At 35.8% G+C, this 25,247-nt stretch overlaps 1 protein-coding gene across 1 annotated transcript in view; it reads right to left on the reverse strand.

Moving 5' to 3' along the window:
- SLC16A10 (solute carrier family 16 (aromatic amino acid transporter), member 10) overlaps positions 1–22,681 on the reverse strand; it is a 30,743-nt gene extending 8,062 nt beyond the window's left edge. Inside the window, exons 1-3 of the mRNA XM_009893626.1 lie at positions 22,483–22,681; positions 20,435–20,579; positions 16,531–16,969 (exon numbers count right to left, since the gene is read on the reverse strand). Coding sequence (XP_009891928.1) covers positions 16,531–16,969; positions 20,435–20,579; positions 22,483–22,681 — 783 coding nt within the window. The remainder of the gene's footprint in view (positions 1–16,530; positions 16,970–20,434; positions 20,580–22,482) is intronic.
- Between the last annotated feature and the right edge of the window lie 2,566 nt (positions 22,682–25,247).

The raw sequence follows: 25,247 nt of genomic DNA on the forward strand, positions 1-25,247 counted from the left end.
AAGATCCAGATTTTTGCCAAGATCTTCCATTCAACACACACACATTTCAGCTATATTCATGTACTGAATCAAAGATAGAGAGATCAGTCTCAGTTTAGCATCAATTCCTTTTTCCAAACAAAGAATCTGAATCTGAAAGAAGTGGTAGTGAACTAGTAAGAAATAATTCTGTCAGCTGCTCTCCTCCCATGTATATTCCATTTTGGGAATTCCCAATCAAGTAAAGCTTTAGTAGGCTAAATACAGTGCAATCTTTTTCTCACTAAAAGACATTGCCAACAGCAATATATAACCTAGAAAAGTGTGAGTACATAAAAACTAGCGTTTTCTTCAAGTACTGATGTCTGACACTTCCACTCAGAACTAGTGTAAGGATAAAAGGAAACATTTGCAGAGTACTGCTGGTACCATTTGTAAATTGGAGCTACTATTCCTAACTGCTCCAAATTAACAGTTTCCTTAAAGAGCTGAGGGGGTTCTTTTGGTTTTGATTTTTCTTTCTCAATCAGGAAAAGGAAAAGGATAAGGATAGCCTACACAAACAAACTTTTCATTCTTAATGCTTTCCAGAAATGTATGAGTTCCATAGGAATCCAGGCAAAACTGCGCTTCCTTGGAATGCAAAGTGGTGAGCCATGCCTGTAAGTAACAAAGATGAAGCTTTGCATGAGGTGTCAGATGAGTCCAAAACACAACCTTACAGGCAAAAACTGTGATCAGAGACTGAATCTATCATAATGCTCATAGTATGGAATCTGCCCTGAGGTATAAGCACTTGTAATATCCAGAACCCTTTTAATAATACTGTTTTTTTCAGTACTAATTGGCCCTCTTAGCCATGCAACAATTTTAAATCCAGACACCCAAAATAATTCTAGACTTGTATAAAGTATGAGACTTAACCATCAATCTAGGCATGGCAATACCTCCACGATCTATTGATTTGATTATTACTACCATGGTCTTCAAAAATCCATTCAGTATTATTAGAAGACAAGATGGCCTTATCATTCCATCACTAAAGATATCTTTTTTTTTTCCCAAGCTGTAACTGCAAAAAAGGCAAAAGACAAAAATAAACTAAGTGCATGTCCAGGTAAGGGTATTAGCAACTGACAGGACATGACTGGATTGGATATTAAGAATTATATTGGTGCTCATCTTCAAGACTACAATTAGAGCCTCAAAATTTCAGAAAACTAAAAGCTTAGGTTTATTTCACACACATCTCCTGAGAAAAGAACAGTCTTACTGACAACGTACAGATCTTTCTGTGCCATTAGTGACATCACACAGCAGCCTTCCTTCAATGAACAAGTCAACTACATTCCTGAGCAAGCAGATTCCTTCAAAGGCCTAGAGAAAAAATGCTAACTGGTGTCTTGATAAAGATGTATCAAGAGCTTTGCAGTAAACTGTCACTGGAAGATCAAAATTTTCACACTATGCTGAAAAACAGAACATAAAGTAACTCTGGACAAGCCACTGTTTATTCTCTAACATAAGGACTTAACATAAAAATGGGGGGGATGGGGGTCAGAGATCAGAGAAAGAAACTCGGGTTGCTAGAGAACTGCTTGAAACTAGGCACAGGGAAGATCATTTAATGCAAATACATTTCTGGTCCAGACTCCAATAAAGAAACTTTTACTGATGAGCCCAGAACTAGCGAACAAACCAGCAGGTCCTGACTCCTGAACATCTACTGAAACAATGTTCTTCATGTTAAGAGACATGAAATAGCATCCCTAATACCTTACACAGACCTATTTTTAAGGGCGTGCCATCATCTCAAGATGGCTACAGTAGCATTTTTTGGAAATTAAGTGTCTTCGCATGACAAAAATATGCGTATATACATCTTCAAGATAATTCCTGTTTACATACTTGCCACAACAGTGATAGTATCTCTATCTCTGGTCAAGTTAATCTACATAATGAACAAGAAGATAATTAAAGAAACAAGGTGATTATTACATGGCAATTGGGAAATTTTCTATTAGTCCACCAAGTACATCAGATTAAACAGAATAATCCATACATCATGAAGGTTCAGAACAAGTATAATCTGGATTTCTTAAGTAAAACTGAACGTAACAGTTAACAGGTTACCTGTTAAGCTCATTTAACATAAAAAAGGTTAGGAATTCAGATTAGATTAAGAATAACTCAGGTTGACAATTACATAGTTAGAATTGTTTGGGTTTGGTGGTTTTTTTCCTCACAAAATAGCTAGTGCTGAAGAAATTTGCCCTAAATATTAAAAAAAATAAAATCTCAGAGCTGTTAGTGTTATCTTCAAAGGCATGTGAAGGATAAGCATGATCCCAGAGATCAAAATAGGCAACCAATAGCATAAAACTTAAATTGGAGAAACCAAGACAATGGTTGTTGTCTTGAGAGAGTGAATGCCAATTGGTAGGCCTGAAAGATATTCAGGGCATAGTGCAAGAAAGCATGCTGGGGACTGAGAAAAGCATGAAGCATTGGGGGCAACCCCTACTGTGCAGAACAAGACAGTCCATGACTTCTGCTCTTTCCTTCTTCCACTCCATCTCTCAGAAAGTTTTCAGGTCCTATTCTCTACTAGTAGCTCCTGGAGGTGCCAACAGAGACTGGATCCCATTGGAACCACAAGAGACAGCATAAAGAAATGGGCACAAGGATACTGGTGGCTTGGTGTGGCTTGGGCAGCAGCAGCAAAGCAGATAAGGCACACACGCATCTGGGGAAGCTCACAGCGACTGAGAACAAGGGTGAGGAATAAAGCCAGGGATATGTAAGAACTGAAGCATTACATAAGGACTAAGAGTTAAATTGTCAAATAACTTACCCTTTTAAAGTGTTTTTTTGAATTGATTCTCATTTGTGACTACAATCCACAATTTAGTCTTGGTTTTATCTGTTGCTTTGTGGCCTTAAAGTAGTGTTTCTTTGGCCTATCTTACTTTCAAAACTCAACTAGCAACTATGTCCAAAATTAGCTGCTATCAGCAAGCCCTAGAGAGTTACAGTAACATCATAAGCTAAGGATCAACATAGATTTGTGAGAAAACAAACAACCTTAATTTCATTCTATTACATGGTAGGTAGCAAACCTTGACAACAGAGGGAAGGAGAGATGAAACAAATCTTGACCTTGGCCAGTGTTTTGAATTTCTCTCAAACATAACAATTCTTATGACCCATCTTGGAACACATGGCTTAAATGGAACAACTGTAAAGATGGATGTTCAAATGTTTGGAAAAGCTATTTTTAATTAGTGATTCATTACAAAATTGAATATGCCAAAGAAAGCTCCATAAAACCCTGCCCAAATCTACCGCTATTTAACATTTTCATCAATGATATGAACAGTGAAACAGAATTTACTTATTAAATTTGCAAATTACATCAAATGATGATTATTGTAGGCACTGTAAAGAAAAAGACTGGAATTCAAAATGATCTTGGCAACCTGGCATCTCAGTCAATAGCATGAAATAAATGAATTATTTCCATAAAAACATTATGAGGCAAAAAATACTGAAAGAACACTACATGAGGTAAAAATCAGATGCACAAATACAAGATGGAAGAATGATCTGGCAAGAGCTCTTTAGAAAGGGAACTGAAGGTTTAGTAAATTAAACTTCAGGATATTCTAGTAATGTCATCATATTGCAAAGGTAATAGAATATAACAATTCATGACACAATGGGACCTTCACACACTGCTCAGTACCAGTAAGGCCTCAGCTGAATTATTATGTCCTGTTTTGGTCATTACTCATTATTAAAGACATGGACTATGCATAGAGAATCCAAAAGAATGATCTGGCAATAAGCTGAAATTTGATAAGCATGACTTATGAAAAAAAGATTGAAAAAATATATATTTAAAAAGATCCTTTACCAAAGTAAGTCTGTACTCCAAAAAATGGGTAAATTGGATAAAGCACTGGGATACCTCCAGCCTTATTTTCTACAATTCATGAAGTGATTTGATGGATGTCTTAGTATAGTCAAATACATACTTATTGAATCTTATAACCTGAAAACTTTTTTTTTTAGCTCTATCTTGGTACAACTCTGCTGCACAATTGATTAAAAGTAACCTTATGACTGAAGAAAGCAGTTTCCTGACATCACCACTTAAATTTTAGAAGTGTAATGTAATTCTTTTTCAAATCGTTGTGGTGTTTACTAATATGGCAAAGTGTTATCGGGTTATAACTTATGTAATTAAAACTGAACATATTATATGACATGCTATGATTAAGAAATTATGGAGTATCAAAACAATGGATTCAGATACCCTCTACAAATACCCAAAGTAACAAGAAAATACTTCACTAACTACTGATGATTAACATCGTATGCACTGGACTTATTAAAAAGCCACTTTGGCTAATTGTTGTAAACACAATTTAAGATGGATGCTCAAAGCAGTTAATAAAAGTGAAGCAACTAAAATCTAATATAACAAGTTCATCCTCTTTATAATATTAAAATCTTATAGCATAGATTAACTTTATTTAGCATACTACAGTCAAATTTTAATACAAGTCTCCAGTTTAGCCTTCTGCAACTTTAAAACATGAAAAATATATCTGTTGTACTATTCTGCCTAGTGATGATAATGCCTTGGCCTTGACTTCCAAACAAATAAGGTCAAACTTCATTAGCTTAAAAATAAAAATAATAGAAGAATACTGAGAAGAGGTATATAATCACATATGCTATTTGTCCAGAAATAAGTGCAAAGATATGCTAACAAAAGTGATTTTATTAAACTAAGAACTGTTAGAAGTTATAGTTACTTCAGTTAAATAACTAATTTCCTTCCTTCTTTTTGCCTAAATTAGACATTGCTGGAAATACTACAGAAATTTTATAGAATATACTTATAGAATATTTAGCTTCTGACAATTAAGTTCAGCAAAGCTGCAGGTAAGATTACAGTGGACTATACGGGAGGATAAGTAGGACTAACAGTGTATTTACCAATGAAGTAGTAAGTAGAAAAAGGGAAGTGCTAACACCATTACAATACAACAAGCAAGACCATTATTAGAATATTGTGTTAGCTACAGTATTTACATGTCACAAAAGGATGTCCTCTCACTGCTGAACTTAAGATGTCTGCCTTAGCCAACTAGTCTTCCTAACTGATACCAAAAAAATATATTATTTGACAGGCAATTCAGAAGCCCAACACTGATACTCCAAATTGCTCTCTGGAGAAGCTTTTTATTCTTTGGACTGTAAGGACTAGTCAGTCAAACTAAAGGTCTTCAAGTCAAAAGTGAGGCGAGTACCCCTCAGCTTGAAAAACGTTTTGAAGGACAGTTACAAGCCTGACTTAAGGTCTCTGGAATCTGCCGTACTGAAAAACTTATCAGGAGAGCGTTCATGTTCTGTAACTACTCAGACGGGAAGGTGACAAAGGCAAAGAGAAACACTGGAAGCTGGACTAAGATCAGAATGAAAATAAGTGTTTATTTGCATCAGTGAAAGTAATTAGCCAGGGAAAATAAGCTTTTACAAAAGGATGGGTTTCCATTTTACAAAATAATGCTGTTACTTCAAGTAAATTTTTCAAGTCTCCAGTATAATTCACAATAAGATTACAGGACAAGATTGTATGACTTGTGTGCGAAAAGAAAGCAGCTTATTACAGTAGCCCCTTCTAAAATCTGCAAACAAAGATTTTTTTTTTTTCTCACCGATTTTGAAGAACAACACAATAAGCACCTCACTGGGAGTTAATTGGTTTGTAAAATAGGGATGCATTCATCTACCTACATGTTACAATGCTACTGTCATATTTTAAGAGAGGTTGTTTCCTTAATCCACAAGAGAATTTGTGTTACTTTTATCAAGTCTCTCAGGACTAGACTCCTTCAAAGAATAGGACTTCGGTGAGTAAGATCAAAACATAGATTCTGAAACCTTTATTCAGGAGCCAGAATTCTGAGGGCATCCATAATACTTCAGTATTAGACATCTATTTGTGGACATGGTCATAATCACCTCATCTTTCACAGAGCTGGGTGAAGTGCCTGTCTCATTCTACTGGGAAACACAGAAGAAAGCTGCCGAGTATCTACCAGATCAGGGCTCAGAGAAATTGAATCTAGTCATATCTTCATTTAAAACACAACAAAAAGATGATAATGATAGACTCCCCTCCTCAGAGAGATATAGCCCTTACTCAGGATACAGACGTCAGTGTTCAGTTTTCTTTCCTGCCTGGAGCAATCCAAAAACCCTTTTTCCTAGGAAATATTCTGCTCCATACTAATGGCAAATTTTAACTCGATCATCAGAAAAGAACCTGAAAAATAGCTCACAGCTTGACAATTACTGGCAAACAAATAGAAAGAGCTAGGTTCCAGGATTTCTTCAAAGAAAAATTCAGAACACATGGAAAGAAATTCACAACTCTGAACAGGATTTAAAAAGCACAGGGGGTTTCTATGCAGCTCTTCTTGGAGCAGAATCTGAACACAAAAACTGGTCTGTATATGAGTGAAGGAAGGTTCTTCACTTAATTTTGGCGATTAGTTTTCTTTACTTTGTATGATGATAGCAGGAATAAACATCAACTGTGATCTCGGGCTTCTGGGCACTTGTGGAGCTTGAGGAGTTTAGTCCAGGTCAAGATGCTTCAAGCATCCAAAGACAGGATGCTGATAGCATTTTCCAAAAAAAAAAAAAAAAAAAGAGAGAGAATACAGTTTTACACTTTTTTTTAACCTGACTTCAAACTATATGCTTTGTTTGCTATTAGAATAGTTTGTATTATGCAAGAGTACATTAACTAATGTGGTGTTAGAGACTAACACAAAAGGAAATCATAACGTAACTCAGACCTTTCAATCTGCTAGTATTGCACAGACCTGAGGAAGACTGCTTTGCTCTTATCATTCAGCATCATCTTATTGTTTATACCTGCTACCTAAAATACTTTTTGTAAACTTTCATTTACTTTTACTTCTAAAAAGATATCTATTTTATTCTTTTCAGTTTCTATTCTTTCTGTACATATGATTTTTATTCTTCTCCAGTACTTATTTTGAAAACATAGTTTAAATACGTTTTCATAACAGTGACAAGTATGAAGTAGGAAATAATTTATTTCTTTTCCCACCCCCCCACCACCCCCCAATGTCAAAAGTGGATAATCTAGCCAAGAATAAATACTGCCAGATCAACATTGAGGAATACGGGGAAAGAAGGCAGTGCACAGGATAATTACAGAAGTGGATAAAGGGGGAAAATTTCACTAACCTGGGCAGTCAAACTGCAGCAGATGTTGAGATCTGAAGGGAGATAAATGCAAAGATTAGAAAAGCAAGTAAAGCATGGGGAGCCACTGAAGATTTGGGGTCTCAGAGATATCTGCTTAATTACATTGGACCTTTACAAAACCAGTGCCTTGTTAGTCTTCCGTTGGAGACAGAAATATGGTAGATTAAGTGGATGAGAAAGGTAATAGTGCTAAAATTGACAGCTATACCTACAGTTTTAACTTTTTTAGATTATCTACAGTGTAGAGAAATACCAGTTTGACATACAGTTATCTGTTAGTACTGGACATAATTTAAAAGATACTATCCTATCATTACAAAACAGACTAACAGCAGATTCCAGGAAATAAAAGATGTAGACTTCAGACAAATGACTGATGTAGGAGATCTGAATAAATGAACAGGTTTCTTGAACAGCAGCCCATAAAAGCAAGTGAATGTAGTGGAAGCTGGGTTTTTTTGCCATTCGAGTAAAAAAATCCAGACATACCAATTAAACATTATTTTACATGTTTTAAAAGTAGCAAATTTATGACATAATACAAGTGGTTCACAAAACAGAGACAGTACTTACCTTACAAGAACTGAATTTGTTCAAGATGTGCTATGTGTATGCACTTTACTGTGGATATGCACATGTTTTATATGTTTAAGTTTAGAGATTTTTGGTTACTAGAGTCCATACACTATACATCATACTTTTCATCATGCTTTGCACTCAGACATAAAGGACAGCATTTATATCTGTGCTTCTATTTGTCTCCACTGTGGAATCCAGGGCACAGGACTTAAAGGGAGGAGAGAGGTGCAGGATTAGAACTGTACACACAGAATGCACAACCTGAAAAGCTTCACTTATTGCAAGGTACGCAACTCCTTTCTACTATGGCTCCTTGAGCAGATGCATGTTTGTCCACAGAGAACACAAAGCAACAACCACTGTCTATGTGGAGATGACCACTCTTGCAAGGACAGCTACTGAAACACTGTTTTCTCAAATGAGGAGTCTAATCTAGAGATGTCACACCTAACAATTTTTAAGGAACACAAAATCAGTAAGGGAGCTTGAAGAATTACAAAAATAGTTGTAAGCAAATGTTATGGATGATGACCAGGGTCTTGTTGGGCAGAACATCAGCTACTGCCGTGAGATTCATCCTGACTATCCTATAGCTTGTCCCAATAAGACCTTTCAGAAACTAAGTATATGGAAGTGAACACTATTCTCAAAGTACATAGCACGAATTTCATATAAGTTCCTAGAAACACTGTGGATACAGAGGATCTCATGAGAGCTTGGCTCTTCATTTCTCCAAGTTAATTGCACAGGAAGACAGTTTTTGTTGGCACATGCTCTAGGGTGCAAAGGTTCAGACACTGAATTTGCACAGCAGAATCTGATCTCTTATAAACAAAAACAAGGTACATCACTGATACAGAGTGAGAAATGAGTAAAGACAAGTCAAAATATCTGGCTGGTAAAGAACAGAGCTGAAGGACAAATCATGCTGGTTCAATTTAAGAAGGCAGTCCAACGTGATAAAACAGTTAAATCAGATAAAGGCAAGGATCTTACACTACAGAGGGGAAAAAAGGAGGGAATCAAATCGGGCAACAAAAACCTGCATGACCTATAATACATATCAGCAAGTCATTCTGTTCATTATATTGTTTCTAAAGTAAAAACAAGAAGAATTTTCTTAGCTAAAGAACAGGAACAAAAGTTCCAGCAAAAGATATGAAGTATAGACAAATAGACAGCACTATCTTTTTGTCTGAGGACAGACTATGGGGGCACAGCACTAGACCCAGCAATGTCAAAGCAACAACCAGAGAAGATCTGGAGACAGATACAAGGGACAGACTAATATTTATTTGAACTGCCTGATTTTGTGATGCAGCCTACAAAATTGAGTTTGTTTATATGCATTTAAAAGTTCTTACCACTAACAAGTACTTTATAGATATTCCAACCATCTCCATGCCCCTCCCAGGAATAAAAGTGTGTCTTGTTGGGATGGTGAAGATATTGAATGCAATTTAGCTTCCATCTGAGAAGCAGACTGCCTAAACAATTTAGCCTTTAAGTGCCCATCATCTGTTCTGATGAGATATATCTCAAATACATTGCTTTAAAGCTTTCCTGTACAGCAGAAGGACCATGACCTTTCTCTCTGATAACAGAAAATGCAATTGCAGTATTGCCCACAACTATCTTTAAGCCCAGAGATTGTCTAGAGAACAGATTCATGAATTCTGAAAGACAGCGCACAATGTACATTTTCACTGTTGTGTTTTGACCTGCAAGCCTGAACAGGCTCTAGAACTTACCGCAAGAGAGGTACGCCCTTGCAGATATGGAAACCAAACAGGCCACCATAGCCTTCATTATGCCAAGGGAAAAGGTTTGACTTCTGAGGGTTTAAAAACCCTATTGAGCTCTTTGATGAGGTCTCTAAATTTTTCACCACTAAATATTTTCTGTAGAGAAGATCTGTCTGTATTAGTCAGCTACCTCAAAGACCTGGGTTACAATCTTCAAAGATGTCAATAAGTCAAATGACAAGGCCCCTAGTATTGCTAATGGTTTTGGCCTAACACAAGCTAAGAAACTTCACACATGTGGTAATATAATGGAAATGCTGAATTCTGAATGTTAAGACATAAGAACCAGTCTCTTAATTACATTTAACTTCAGTTTGCAGATGAACAGGTTTTCCTAAATCTGTTCATTTTTGGAGAACAAAGTGAGCTATTTCCTATTTCACAAGAAAGTTCCTATTGTAAAAGCTATCATTGGAAGGACAGGTGAAAGACCATGGGAGGTTATGAATAGGAAATGAACTGAACTGGAATGATTATCCAGATGAAAGAGAGCCCAAGATGACTACCCAAGATTCTGGGTAATGCCAACTCAAATCCTCAAAATGGGCCAAGTGGTCTCCCAAAGGAGACACAGTGAGGTTCTCAGTCTGTCATAGCTGTTTGTGGACTGAGCAGAGCAGGGTATTACTGGCCTGGTAAGAATGCTTGTCCATCACTGGCACTTCTTCCCAGCCTTCCCCAAGGTCTATAAAAAGAGATGGCACCTAAACTGATTACCTTCACGCAACATACAATACTGTGGGGAACAAGGAATCTCCTCTGAATTCTTCCAAACACAGTGTATTCCTCATTTTCACACAGCAAAGCACAGCACCATAGAGAACATATACACTACGGTACATTTTTATTTCCGGTAAAAAACAGCTACACAGTGTCCACCGCTGGCAGCCAGGCTTATTTAGAGCCTAAACCTTCATTTAATTGTAACAAAATTTCCCCAAGAATCTGAAAATCCAATTTACCAGAGCCAGCAAATCTTGTATTTTCAAAGAAGATGCCAGCAGAGCCTGAGAGTCTGTACCTAACAATGGTCCTGGGGCTGCTATGTCTTTTGGGAATGCCTTTTAGCTGGCCAGCTGCTTAGAAGTCTCTTTGCTTTTCATTGTGAGATTCATCATCTTGTCCAGTAACAGTTCATAAAGATCTTGGAGCAGAGTCCAAGGTGATGCTGTGTTTCTCAGTGGCAGTTTCTAGAATCTGAGGCAGTATCTACCTATATTTTCCAAGCATTAAGTCTGCAGTCTCACTTCCCTGTTCCTTGGAGGTCCAGCTGAACCTATTCCTGGCACATGCAGATTCAGAGAAGCAATGAGATACTGAATCTTCAGTATCTACCTATGAAGGAGAATAAATCAAGTATTTAAATCTGTCTTGCCAAGACAGATTCTCCCGAGGAAGTTGTTGGAAAAAATGGTCAGACACACACACCATTTTTTCGTATCTTAAAGATCAAGCACACAGACATAAAACACATGCACTCTACATAGCTACTGCTAACCAAAAATCTCTACATATGCAAGTATGTACCCATCATGGAATATGAACACGGATAAGCGTCAAAAGGAAAAGTCAAGATTTACACAGTAAATTAAGAAACAGGCAGCAAAACAGGGTGAGAAATATTGAAATTATTTTTCCTGAGCTATTATTAAGTTTTAAGAGTACAGTCAGTGTTATGGTAACTTTAACATTGCTTAGCAATTAATGGGTATCTTTGTATACAAGTCTATAACCATATTTAAACAATAAGCCTAATTTTCAAATAGCTCTGGCCATTCTTTAGAAGTATGTATTTCCTTTATCAAAAAGATTTAGACTTAGAAAGGTAAACTTGATGAATACACACTTGTATTGCATTGACCTAATTGACCTAACAAGTTCATAAGAATTCAGGATTTATGATCCTGATTAAGTACATACTTTTTTAAATGATAAGAGAGAACAGCACTAAACGCTTAACATTAGACTGTGATTCCTGAAAAGCAAAAGTTCTCTGTTTATTAGCAGAACAAGCACAAGACACATGGTACAGAGACGAGATATACTTTCTTTCAAATATACTTAATTTCCTTGTGAGACTGTTCTTATTAAAACAACTTGGAAATTGTTATGCATTAATCTGACAGATTTCTGTTGTGGACTCACAATTTAAACCTGAATGGACTAAACTTTTTTTTATTTTGCTATTTGTCTATTTTAGAGACACAATCAAAAGAAAAAAAACAACCTCTCAATCACTGCAGTTTAGACTGATTTTAAACTTGAGAGGAATAACAACTGTTTGATTTAGTAATCCTATGAATTATCAGTTTGCTCTTAACAATTTGAATTAATGCTAAAAGTAAATAAAAAAATAAGTCAAAACTTATTCATAGTATATCTCCCAACCCAATTCCTCAAAATCACATGGAACGGAACACCTACTAATGGAATTTGACACCAATTAAACTGGGATGAGAAAAGCTCTCCCTTTTTAGTTCTCCCCTGGAAGAGCCAAAAGGAATATGATGCTTATTTTGCATGCAGCTGATATCTACCAGTCCGGAACTGGTAATTCTTGCCAGCTCCTTGATATGAGTCCTATCTAGCATGCCATATAATTAATTTCTTGATTTGCTTAATTTTAGTTAGAGCCTAGTTCATGAGCAGGTTATTTTCTCTGCTTTTATCAAGCTTTTACTTTTATCTAGCAAATACTGCGCAGCTGGTTAAAATCACAAAGACCTGACTAATTCTATTATTCCAAAGCCCAAAACGAGCTTTTATTTCTTTTTTACTACAAGTTTCACAACATGCATCCTCCTTTCCAATACACTTCGGGAAACACAAGAGACCAACAGAAATCAGGGCTGGCCTCAGAAACACTCAGAGACCTGCCTGGGACCTTAGGAGTTCCTCCGCTGTACCAAGTTGGCAGACAGCAGCTGGTGTGCAGTGACTGAAGCACACCAAGTCTGCAACCTCCAGTTACCATGGACCCAAGTGGTGACGCACAAAACCCTAACCAGTAGGGCCTGTGGGACCGGTGTTTCAGAACATGGTCAAAAGCACCCAATGCTCTTGACCCAACTCTGCTCTCGAAAGCTGCCTTTCCAGGTGGGAAAAAATGGCATTTGATAAGTAAAGGAACTAGATCTGAGGGCTAAGGGAAGAGTTGTGGGCACGAGGCTCCACGTATAAGTGTTTTTTCTCAGGGCACTCACAACCAGCATCCCATTCTAGCAGTCTGGCTATTAACTGGTTATCCTTAACAGTGGGAAAATTTCAAGAGTTTTAGCATAACCAAAGCTGTCACTTGTCCAAGTATCATATATCCTCTTTCCAGTATAGCTACAATTTTTAAAATGCAGTAAACAGTGGAACAACAGTAACTTTCATTTTCAAAAGTTGAGGAAAGTAATCTCTGGTTTGGTAGATGTACCAGCAAAAAGTTATTTTTTTCTTATAGCTTTTCACTTTTCTGGAATGACATACTTTGTTCTTCCAGAAGTGTATAAAATTGTGGGTTTTATCAAAGGCAGACAAAACTAGGATAAAAAAAATCCAGAGCTATCTACTGGAGTTGAAGTATCTGTGTTGAAGGGCAGAATCCATGCTGTTCCTTTGTAAACACTGATCTATTCACTTCCTCAAATACAGATACACAGAGACTTTGTAACATTTTAAATAGCCCCCCCAGCATACATCATTGCCCACCAGCAATTAACACTATGGTTCATCACTTATTCATGTTTTCATAAAAAGAAATACTTCTTTCAATGAAAAAGATTCTCACTTCTTTTTGAAATATTAAATTTAAGTTAGAGGGATGAGTGTTTGCTTAGTTCTAAAAGTAGACCTAAATTCTTGAATGAGTTTAGGTTTATGTAGAAATAATTACAGAAGTGGTGGGTTTAGCTGCAAGAACATTCTTTAAGCCCCAAGCAGCAAGTTTATTGTTAGTCTTACAGTTGTATCCTCCAACCCAGCAATTCGAACTCCTGCTTTCTGTCAGAGAGCTTTCTGCAACTTAGTATACATCTGTCCTTGGTAATCACATACAAACTAATTATTAAATAATCTTAAATATAAGACCTGCAGGTATTAAACTCTCTTCATCCTGATCACTTACCCAAGACTGAAGGTTAGAAAAATCTTACATGTTCTGGAAGGGGAAATACTACTATTTATGAAATTCAAGTTTTAATTTTCCATTTCAACATCAGGGAAAGCTAGGGATTATTTTATTAAACTATCTGTTTGTCAAGCTTTCTGAAAGATTAGTGAGCATTTACATAGTACTTAATGGACCATATACATAAGCCAACAGAAATCTGACATTGATGGTACCTACATAATTTATCAGTCTAAATAAACACATGAAATTTTATTCCAATTCATACTGTTTCTTACCATCCCTATCATACTCGCTGATTAAAATTTGGTTTAGGTTTTAAGTATTTCAGAGTATGGTCAAGATTCCTGCATACATAACACAAGTTTAGTAGTACCCCAATCCTCCATGGATTCTTTGTGTATATTGAAAGGTAACTATATTAGAATAAAGAAAAAAATCAAGCTATTTTCCATTTAATAATGCTATCTGCAAAGCTAAGAATGAAAGCTAATCTTCTTGTTTAGAATGGTTTTATTTAAAAGTAGTGGGAGCTTACTATACATTGTTTAAGAAGATTTTGCTCTCGGTTTTACAGGAAGACCAGAGAATTGCACAGTGAAATTGAGTACTTAGAGACAAGTAAATTAAAACAAAAACTTGTGGGTTTCAGGAAGGGGTTTTGATAATAAAATTTATCAGTGAAGTGTTCCGAAGAGCTGGTAAAGCTTCCCCCTCTCCAAAGTGGCATACAAAGCAAACTGACTACCATTGAAGATTTAATGTTATAAATAGTTAAGTTTCATGGTTCCTCTGAATGTCCGAGAAAAAAAAATGCTGGAATTTAAATCTCTTACTATAATTTTGAGGTAATCTTTAAAATATTAGATTCTAACTGTACTTTGGAATAGTTTTATAGTGTTATCAAGCATTATATTAGAAACAGCCTTGATCAAGTTGTTTGCATGTACTGGAGCTGTATTTCGCAATCAGAATTTGGGCCAATCTGAGGGGGGCGGGGGGAGGGGGGGAAGGGGAGCACACTCAACAGGAGTGAAAGCACACTATAAAAATTATATAATATTAAAAAAGATATGAAACATTTCGTCCTCTACAAGTTGACCAGCAGCTTTAGTCCAATCTAGAAACAAGAAGCATTCGTACAAGCATCTTGGTAAAAAAAATTACAATCTTTTTGTTAAATAAATATATTTTAGAGGTTCAATGTGACTGCACCTATAGCCTTGTTCTTCAGTTCTCTGCAACTGTTAATGATCATTTACAATCTATCCAATACCATTCTCTACAACACTTCCGTTCTACTCATCTGAACACTATTTTATTTCAAAACTTCTTTACGAAAATAATGGGGAAATAGCATAAGATGTCACAATAGCCTACTCATCCTTTGTAGTCATTTGAAATAGTCCAATTCTGAGTCGTATAGTATTAATCATGTAGATGTTATTCTAAGTAACAAGAACTAGCCATGAATAAAAGTCAGTTTACAACTACTAAAAAAAACAAACCAGCACCCACCCTAAGGTAATTTTTAAAATAAATATCTAATGCAAATTCAGTAGTCTAACCCATGTATTACCAGAAAGCAGTGACACCACTTGCTATATTGCAAACAAACCCATGGGCTTTTAAGGAGTAGAAGATTTTTGACAGAATTCAAGACATTTATTATCATTAATGTTATATCACGGATGAATAATAAATGTTAAGATGATTACTAGTTCTACTAGTCCATGTTCTAGTACTATAGTTCTACTAGTACTAGTTCTACTAGTCCATGCTTTTTATCAAATACTCTTGAATACGAGGATGCGTAATAGTCTAAATAGAGCATCCCGTTGCAGGTTGTGGGCTTTTTCCCCCCTTTCCCTTTTAAGCCTTTTGGTTTGCATCACTTTCAGTTTAGACAGCACCATCAAGAAGCTGTTCGAAAATAATTCACCACTTAAGCAAGTATTGCAATGAGTGCCAGCCAGATACAGTTCGTGTAATGCATCTCCCAGTTGCATCAGAATTTCTTAGATAAACAGATAAAAGAATTCTACTAGGGGAAAAAAGTTAACTTTAGTACATGTATCAGAATTGGCTGATTGACAGCTTCCTCATCATCAGAAGCTAACGCTCTATCAGCTACTACAGACAGCAACTAAAACCAGCTGAATTGGCACCTAGAAGCACCAGATAACTGGATCAGTTATATTAGTGCTATAGCGGTGAACTACAAAGCTAGTTTGGGACAGAAAAATCCAAGTATTTTGCTTTTAATAAGCCTGGAAAATGGTCCATAAAATATACTTTAAAACCACACATTTTAACAAACATACCTCAATTTAAAGGAACAAAAATTAGACATTTCACCTGTTTTCTGTTATTTACTTCTTCCATTATTGCTCTGAAACGCACAAGTACCATTGGCAATGTGTGCAGCTAGGTACCAAAATAAAGAATTCTCTTTGGAATAGTATAGAATACTTTTCAAGTGTCTCTTTTCGTGGTTAAAGTATTTTAAACCTTTGATTGAAAACAAGGAACTAAAATTTTAACTGGCTCAACTAATAGTTCTGATTAGAGCCCTGGAATCCCTTTTAATCACAGACAACAATTTCATGTTACTCGCCAACACAACTTGCACTTTAAATATTGCTTCCTATCACCAATCATTTTCTTAGTCCATAACACAAAGGAAAATAGCTGTAGTTTTAAATAGATCATATGTAGGATGAAACATGCACTTACCAAGTGAACATAAGGCACAAAGTATCCAAAAAGTGCAGCTGGGATCCCAAAAGCCCAGATTCGGTAACTGAGAACTTTGAAAACGGAGAAATTGCAAATCTTTTTTTCAGGAGGAAATCTGAACTTTCCCTTCTTTCCTCCCTCCTTGTCTTTGGCATTGGGAACAAGGGGTTTGTACGTGAAGCCAGCCAGGAACAGAATAAACATAAGGATGCACAGGACCCGCAAGGTGTTGTATAGGCCAACGGAATCGATCAAAACTCTCAAGAGGAAGGGCAGTGACACGGTGAACAAGCTGCTGCCTGCAGTGACAATGCCGTTCACTAGTCCAAGGCGTTGCTTAAAATAGTGCCCAAGAATGACCAAGGATGGCTGGTATGCAAATGAGCAGCCACAGGCAAATAAGACTCCATAAGTGAAATATAGAGGTTCAATGGTGCTATATCAAAAGAAAAAAAGAAAAAAATTAGTGTTTTGTACAACTTTGTGTGCTCACATTCACTTACCATATGCAAGACAGTTTTTCAATGAATTGACATATTTACAGAAGCGAGTGAAGAGTTTGTATGTACTTATAGTTGAAATACACTGTGTCAGCTTAATTCAGCAGTTATTCTATTTTCTTCCACTGAAAATTTCAGAGTTCACTGAACAGGTAAAAAAGCAAAGTTATATTTAAGCATAACTACTCCAAACAGTCTGACTAAAAAATTTTAAAAATCATTGTCAGGGTGAATTAGCCAAATATAAGTTCAACAATTGCCAGGGGTTTGTTTTTTTCTTTTCCAAAGAAAACTATACTGTTTTGATCTACACATTTCTTCACTGTGCTAGCAGTTCAAACATAATACTGAACACTCCTCATGAACACAGATAAATCAAGTATTTACACAATTTATCATGAAAATATAATAGCAAAAGCAGTAATCATTAATAATGAAATATAAAACATAAAAATACTGTCAAGTTTGGGTAATATAATACATTACTAGCAAATGATAGACTTTTTAGGTATTAATTTTTTCAGACAAATAATCTCCTTTTATTAAATATACTAAATTCAGTGTTTTGATCCAGATATTGGATATGCTAAGAAAGAAACAGGAAAAAAGTTAATGAAGAATGAAATATTTCAGGTCATATTAAGAAGGTTGTTAATCACAAGGTTCTCCACCATTACCATCTACTATACAATTGAAACGAAGCAGAGTCATTGTATTAGACCACAGGCAGACATGTGATGGTAAAAGGTACTTGTAAAAGAAATCTTAACAGTATGAAGTAACAGTGTTAGTATAATTAAATTAGTATTATAATATTAATAAGTCAAAGGAAACATTTTTTACATTTAGATGAAACAGGCAATGTGTGAGAAATGTTTTTATACAAGAATCCTGAGGTGGCACGTGATGATTTATTCAATTATTTTAAAATACTATGTTTTCAATGAACCATGGGCTTTTTTCTATCAGCTAACACCTGCTTTTAAAGCAGTTACAGAAAACCACTTAATCTGCTAGCCAATATATTTTATTTTTTTTTTAAGGAGTATGAATGCTTTATGCAGGACTTTTCATCATAGGATATTACCTACCAGCCATGTTATCAAAACAGACTCTACAAGCTTAACATGCAATTACAGACATTCCTTAGAAAAAAAAGTATTTGACTAACAAAGGTGTAACACCAGGATCTCTGGTGCTGTGTGTTATAGTGAAAAAGAATATTTGTGTAACAATATTGTTGCTTTTTACATTAAACTATAGATTTCTAAAACTGACTATACACAAGGTAAGCCAGCAGAAACAACTAAGGGGGGGAAACAACTGATTACTTTTATCAATGGAAAATAACCAGGAAAAATAAAAACAGAAGTTATAAAATGAGAGGAGGAATGCAACACAGTAAGGACAGAACTTCTGCTTCCATCTATACATTCATTCAAAGAGTTTGAGCATGACATACATAGTAAAATATTTTCCTGCATTACAAATATTCTTACATCTCAGGTTCACAAGAGATAAAATTTATATTAAGAAGTCACTATGTAACAAAAGCATTAAATCATATTTACTTTTATCTACTATACAATATTTTACTTTTGGAACACTGACTTCCCTATCTGAACTCTACTCCTTCAATTAAGCGATAACATCATAGGCATAAATCATTTTACTGTAACATAATGAAACACCAAGAATGCATATTAACATCCCATGTACTCTAACAAGAATTCACCTCTCCTCTCAAAGTGCTCCTCAAATTCTAAAACAGAATTCAAATAAGCTAAAATATTTTTTAAACCCTTACAAAATAACTTCCTTTTGCATGCCTCTTCTGTGCCCTTGTTCCACTGGATATCAGGGAAACACAAGGACAATAGCATTTTGTTCAAAGGAAGAAAACATCTTTCCTTTATCAAGAGGTTTAATTTATAATAACGAGACTGTTCAAGTATTCATCACTTAACACACTACTGGGAGGCAAGGAGGAAGAAAGACTCTTCCAATATGCATTCTTTTAGTTTTTACCTCACCTGTGGTAACAAGCCTCTTAAAACATATCCGGAAGTGGGGTTTTTGTTTGCTTTAATAAAATGAATTAAGCAAAATATTTGCACTTTGATTAACCAAAAAAAAAAAAAATAAAAATCAGAAACTTGCACAAATAACAAGAAAACAAAGCTTTCTTTTTCCAATAAATATAAGTTATTCCAAGAATAAACATAAGCAGTAGTCTCAGTAGCTAAAACTCCATGATTCTATGATTTGTCTTCTCTTCCTGTAAATTTGTGGATATGTTTTCATGTTAGGGGACATATGCCCAAACTAGACATATTAGCACAGGCATAGCGTCACACAGCGAGGATATTCATTCATCCAGATCACAGCGAGCTCTCATCCATCTGGTTCAGAGCACAGGCATAGAAAACACATTTCAGAAGCCTGTCTATACAGATATATTTTCATCTATGGAGGAAACTTCTGAATTTTGCTTGTGATTGTTCCTGTACTTATTCTGTTAAGCGGGGGAAAAAAAGCAGATTGAGAACTAGAGGTAACTGTGGCTTATTTTCCTGCTACTTCTTACCCTATCTTCACTAACCAATTTCTGCGGATGACTAGGTAAGTGAGTAAATTTCCTGTTTCCTCATCTTTTATTGGGCACATCCAAGAAGTCAGCCACTCTTGAACTTCTTAGGATTTATTCTGCAAAAGTTACAGAAATGTACAAAATTAAGTGTAATCTGGAGGAAAAAAACCCCACTCAACTACTGTTCAAGTTTTTTCAATAACACAAGGAAGAACTGATATTTTCTTAATAAAGCAAATAAGCCCTAAGTATACGTCATTATACCAAGGTTTTCACTATCTCTGTGTTTGGTAATTGGACCAGTAATAGTAGAAGAAAACATCAAATTTTACTAGAACATTAGCACCATCCTGGAGGTCCTACTGCATATTTATCAACATCAAAACAGTCTTTTAAAAGCAAACTGAGGAGATGGGGCAGGGGGGAAGACAGAAACAATGTTCATGTACCTGCTAAAAGACAGCATAGCTCAAGCAAACATGCAAAAAGTTTATCCAGGACAATGCCATTCATCTTATAGCATTAGTCTTGCTGTCGATACATTTATATCTAGTGGTTCCTGTTAAATAGGGAGCGCCATTATGAGGTTATATTATATTTTTAAAGTTACTTTCGAAGTTGAAAGTACCACTTGGAGTTTTCACAACTCATAGTTAGAAAGACAAAACCAAATAAAACAAGGTTTCTACTCTAACAGATAATATAAAGTAGCACTTCTTACTCCTTCATATTCTGTTCCTAGGATCAGCATTACCTCTACGCTGTATAATAAAAATAAAATACTTCAAATGTAAAGAAAAGAATTTTTTACCTTACAAAAGAACTTGAAAGGAGTCCAGCAAACCCTACTGCAGCTCCAATAACAGCTACTTTTCGACAACCAAACAGGTCTGTGAATATGCTGACTATTGGAGAACAGAAGAAGACCATTCCCATAGAAAGAGAGCTCACCCATGCTGCAAAATAGAAGACAACAGCATTTTAGAAGACCAATTGATTTAAGCTTTCAGCTAGTATTTGTTTTAGTTCAGCGACATAAAATCTTAGATAAAAGTTGGGTAACGATTTGGTAACTATTTTAAAAATATTAAATGCATTTTAAAATATATTTACCTAACATGGTAAAAAAGCCTGACCAACTTACATAATCAACTAATTTAGACTTTATCAGCTCAAGGAATGCAATTAGCTACAGAAGTTATTACTTTTCCTTTTTAAAAAAAAAAAAAAACACCACAATTATTCCTCCAGTAACTAACCTAGTATTCAAACTGATGACTAGGCCATTAAAGATTCATTTGAGGCTCTATATTCATTCTGACATCAATTAGCACATTTCACTTGATTTAACTCTAGACTTTCATGATTTTAAACAGCTAGGTTTGCTGAAAAAAAAAGTTAACAAACTTTTAACCTAATTACATAGATCTAGATCATACTGAACATTAATGAGTAAATGAACAACAACAGGCTTTTATACTGTATTATACACATTAGGAATATAATTTTACTTTAAACCAAAAGAACTTGAGCTAGTACAACCATTTCCATACATAATGGGAAAATGTCACTACATCTGTACTGTTCCAGCTTTACAGACATTGTTAGAACTGTACTTAGTTTATAAATGACTCTTTAGATCATTAAAATTTAGTTCAGGTAAGTACACTGAAATTTCAGCCACAAGTGTGGTTTTTATTCCAAGTGTACCAAAAATACCTTCAAACAACTTAGGTAGGAAAGAATTTGATTCATTTTATATTAAAAGTCAACTTGCGGCTTCACTGTGGTTTAGAACCACATCATTTACCTGCTATCATCTAATCATTCTTTCAAACATGCATTACTGCTGTTACACCCAATAGTTCTCTCAGGGCATAAAGGTAAATCAAGCTGCAGCACAACAGTTACAACAAATACATTCAGGTGGGTCCCCATTTATTTGGGGAAAAAAAATGGTCTAAACAAGTAGTGAAAAAGCTGCAAGACGCCTTGTAAAAAATATTTTAACTTTTTTTGAATTGTACAGAAGATGAAAGAACTCTTTCAACCCGGAAAGGATTTATATCTGTGTAACTGGAATTTTGTTTAGAATATCTCTCCTAAAGACACAGCTAGGTAAACAATTGTGATCCAGCGATAAGGGCAAATAAAATCATCTAGAAAAAATATAACCACGAGACCTAATGAAGAATATTTGCAAGTATATCTATCAACACCAAGACTTAGAAATAGTGCTGTTAAAGGACCAATGAGCCCTATGCATTGATGAAGACCCCATTGTGCAACACACTAATGAAAACAGAGCAAAACAAACAAGCAAACAAAAAAATGTGTTTGTTCGAAGAGTTTACAGTATAAAGACAAGAGAACAGATGGCTAGAGAAAAACAGAAATGAGAGTACAAGAAATAAAACCTTTATTTTAGGGCAAACAATGATCTCAATGAACCATGACCTAACTGTTTGGGGCAGGGGGGGCATTACTGGGGGCTTTTGAGCATGTGATAAATACAACGGAGTTTCAAAGCACAATCTGAAGATGACTGAGGTACTTTTATGGGTATTTCCTGCATTTCCTGGGTATCACTAACCCAGACAAGATAGCGCGGCCAGCCTCACACCTCAAAGCAGAAACACGAGCTGTATGAAGGGAGAGCACAAAAGACTGGGAAGAACAAGGCCCCTGTGATACTGACTGAAAGGCAAAACCCAAATTTATGAAAGGTCTGTCCTTTCACTTCCTCTGCAGTCAAGAAAGGCTCAAATGCACCTTGGGTGTGGCAAGAGGTGACTTAAGAGATCTGTCCCATTTTACAGCCTAGATGGCTCCTGATGCTGCAAGAGAACGTTTACCTACAGGAGTCAGAGGGAGTAAATGCTCTCATACAGTCTAGAGACCAGCCAGTTGCAAAGCTTCTAAGATGTCCGACTTCTACAAGACTCGTCTTTTTACTTATCTTTCCCCTTTTTACTTGTCTTTCCCGGAGTGAGCTATACAGACCTTGCAGTTCTACTGTCCAGAGGAAACTGCAAACACCAGGAGGTAGAATGACCATGGTTTCCTGTTACCCCCTCAAATAAATTGTAGCTCCACCATGAACAGTCCTCAGCATCTCTGCATAATTTGCAGGGCAGCACTAAAAATCAGAGAGTACCTGTAACACCCTGGATATCTGCAAGGGCAAGAAAAAAAGGCAGCTAAGTCTTGAAAAGTGAGCATTACAAGACTCACTGTCATCATATTCACAGTGCTATGAAGGTACCAAGGAATGGTGGAACCTCCTGCCAGGCTTCCTGCCTAGGTACAAGTAGGCACAAAGGCAACTGGGACACTAGACAAGCCCACCAGAGATTACTGGTTATGAGCATCCAATCTCACATGGACAGGTACACGCACCCCATTCACGGAGACAAACAGGAAAGGAAACTGTTTCAGTTGCCCAGTTAAGTAGCTTGCATAAAGTCACAGACTAAATTACTTCAGAGCCACAGATACAAGTCCAGCAGTCCTCATTTCCAGTTAGCACAGGCTGTGATTCAGTTAGCATTCTCCTTAGTGAAATACAATAGTTTGTGGTATTTTTTAATGGCTTATACAGCTAATAAAGTAATTGGAATATAAAAGCCTGAAGTGAAAACATTCAGCTCAAATTACATTCAGTTAACAACATGCTGACTGTCCCTTCATGCTTCCAGGTACTAATGAAAGAAACATGCCTTTCTTATCACTTGCTTCTCTCTTCTTTTTGTTACAGCAATGACATGCAAAGCCTAAAAGAGAAGAAAAGTTCCCACTGATTTTCAGCACAAGAGGCAGTTAGGAGGTAGGGCAATGGCCTTATCTGAAGCATTTCAGGAGGGCACTGCATTAAACTGCACAAGTGGGAGCCCATGCTCTACCACTTATCTACCTCATGGAAACTGGAGCCCTTTAACTTACAACTTGAAGTTAATAAGGCTTGAGTCCTACAGAAATATAACTTAAAGAGAATTTGTTGGCATATCTTCTATGAACAGCTTTATTGTTGAATGAAAAAAATGTTCTTGAAGTTTAACTTCCCGTGTATGCATAGTTCAAGAAAATTTACTCATCCTCTGTGAAGAAATCTAGCACCAAAAAGAGTTAAGATATAAACAGAACAGCATGTTTAAATCGTTAAGTTTCCTGAAGGCAAATAATTCTTGCTACAATATGTTGATCCTATGAAGAAATTGAGGGATAAAAAATACATTCAATAGATCATAAGATAGATTTTAGCAAATCTATTGAATAGATTCAATAGATTTGCTAAAATAAGTTTTCAAGCATTCTTACACTTTTTCACTCAGGATGAAAAAGGTACAATGAATTGCCTTCCACATTTTTTAAATAGAAATTAGAACAACTGTCCCAAATAAGTAATATGGAAAATTACAAATGCAGCTTGCCAGGATAATGAGAGCTCTCTACAGCAGTTATTACATATTAATTAAAACATTACCCCTCTAGGCTATTGGCTGCTTTCCTGGCCACAAGCTGGCTATATTCCAGAGTTGCTAACTCAGAGACTAATACAGCACCTAATTGCTACATATAACTGCATTCATATTCATGCACAAAACATTTTGATTGCCACAGAAGAAAAGCTATTCTTACTCTAAGGACTTAAGCCTTCCTTAAGGCACTGGAAGTTAAGAATTAGATCCTCAAAATATGTAATTGCAGAGTAACCAATTCCCAAGCTTCCCTAGAAGACGTAACCAAAGTTATCCTTAAGATAAAAATACCAGACCAGAGAGCCTATTGGTAGCACCTATACTGAAAAATTTGTTTCTATGTCACTGAAACACATAAAAGATTACAAAAAAAACCCACCCTTTTGATAACTAAAATTATTCCAAATTGAAAAGTCACAGCTACATGTTCTTTTCTTATCAGTTCACTACAAATGCACATACTTCAACTATAACCTGAGTACGTTCTCATATTTCTTTTATTATTTCTCTGCTCAGCTATGAACCTAGACCACCTACTCCGCAAATATGCTCCCATTTTACCATGAGTTTTTAAAGTTAGCCACATTTTAAATAGTGTGTCTTTTGTCTTCAGCAATAAATATCGTATCTAATATCTAAGCATTTACAAAATCATTCCCATCCTCACAGCTGGGTTACATATTATGCACTTATCTAGCAAACTATGAACCAAGCTGTTATATGTTTTAGTTCATTCTTTACACTCAAGCTTACACTTAAAAGACAACAGTAAAGAAAGCATTAATACCATATCACATCGGAATGCTTTATCATGCATAAATTTAAATAAAGGCTACTCATCCACAGCATTCCTCTTAACAATCAAATTTCTTCTATCCGTTATAATAAGAACCCTATCAGTTTTATCCTCACAAGTGTCTTTCAAGTGGTTGGCTTAACACAGTAATAACACCATTCTTTAATGAACTTAAGACATTTTTTTTTAATATCTTCCCCTGAGAATTTTCTGGTTGAGACGGGGAACAAAAAGCTACTGTCTGGAAGACAACTGTTATGAGGCAAGTGAAAAGAAGTATATTTAAACAGAGGATTCAAAATCAACTCAAAAATATTTTGTTTCCCCACATTAAAAAAATCAGATGTATG

The sequence above is a fragment of the Charadrius vociferus genome, unplaced genomic scaffold, assembly GCF_000708025.1.
Source record: "Charadrius vociferus isolate BGI_N301 unplaced genomic scaffold, ASM70802v2 scaffold359, whole genome shotgun sequence".
Lineage (NCBI taxonomy): Eukaryota > Metazoa > Chordata > Aves > Charadriiformes > Charadriidae > Charadrius > Charadrius vociferus.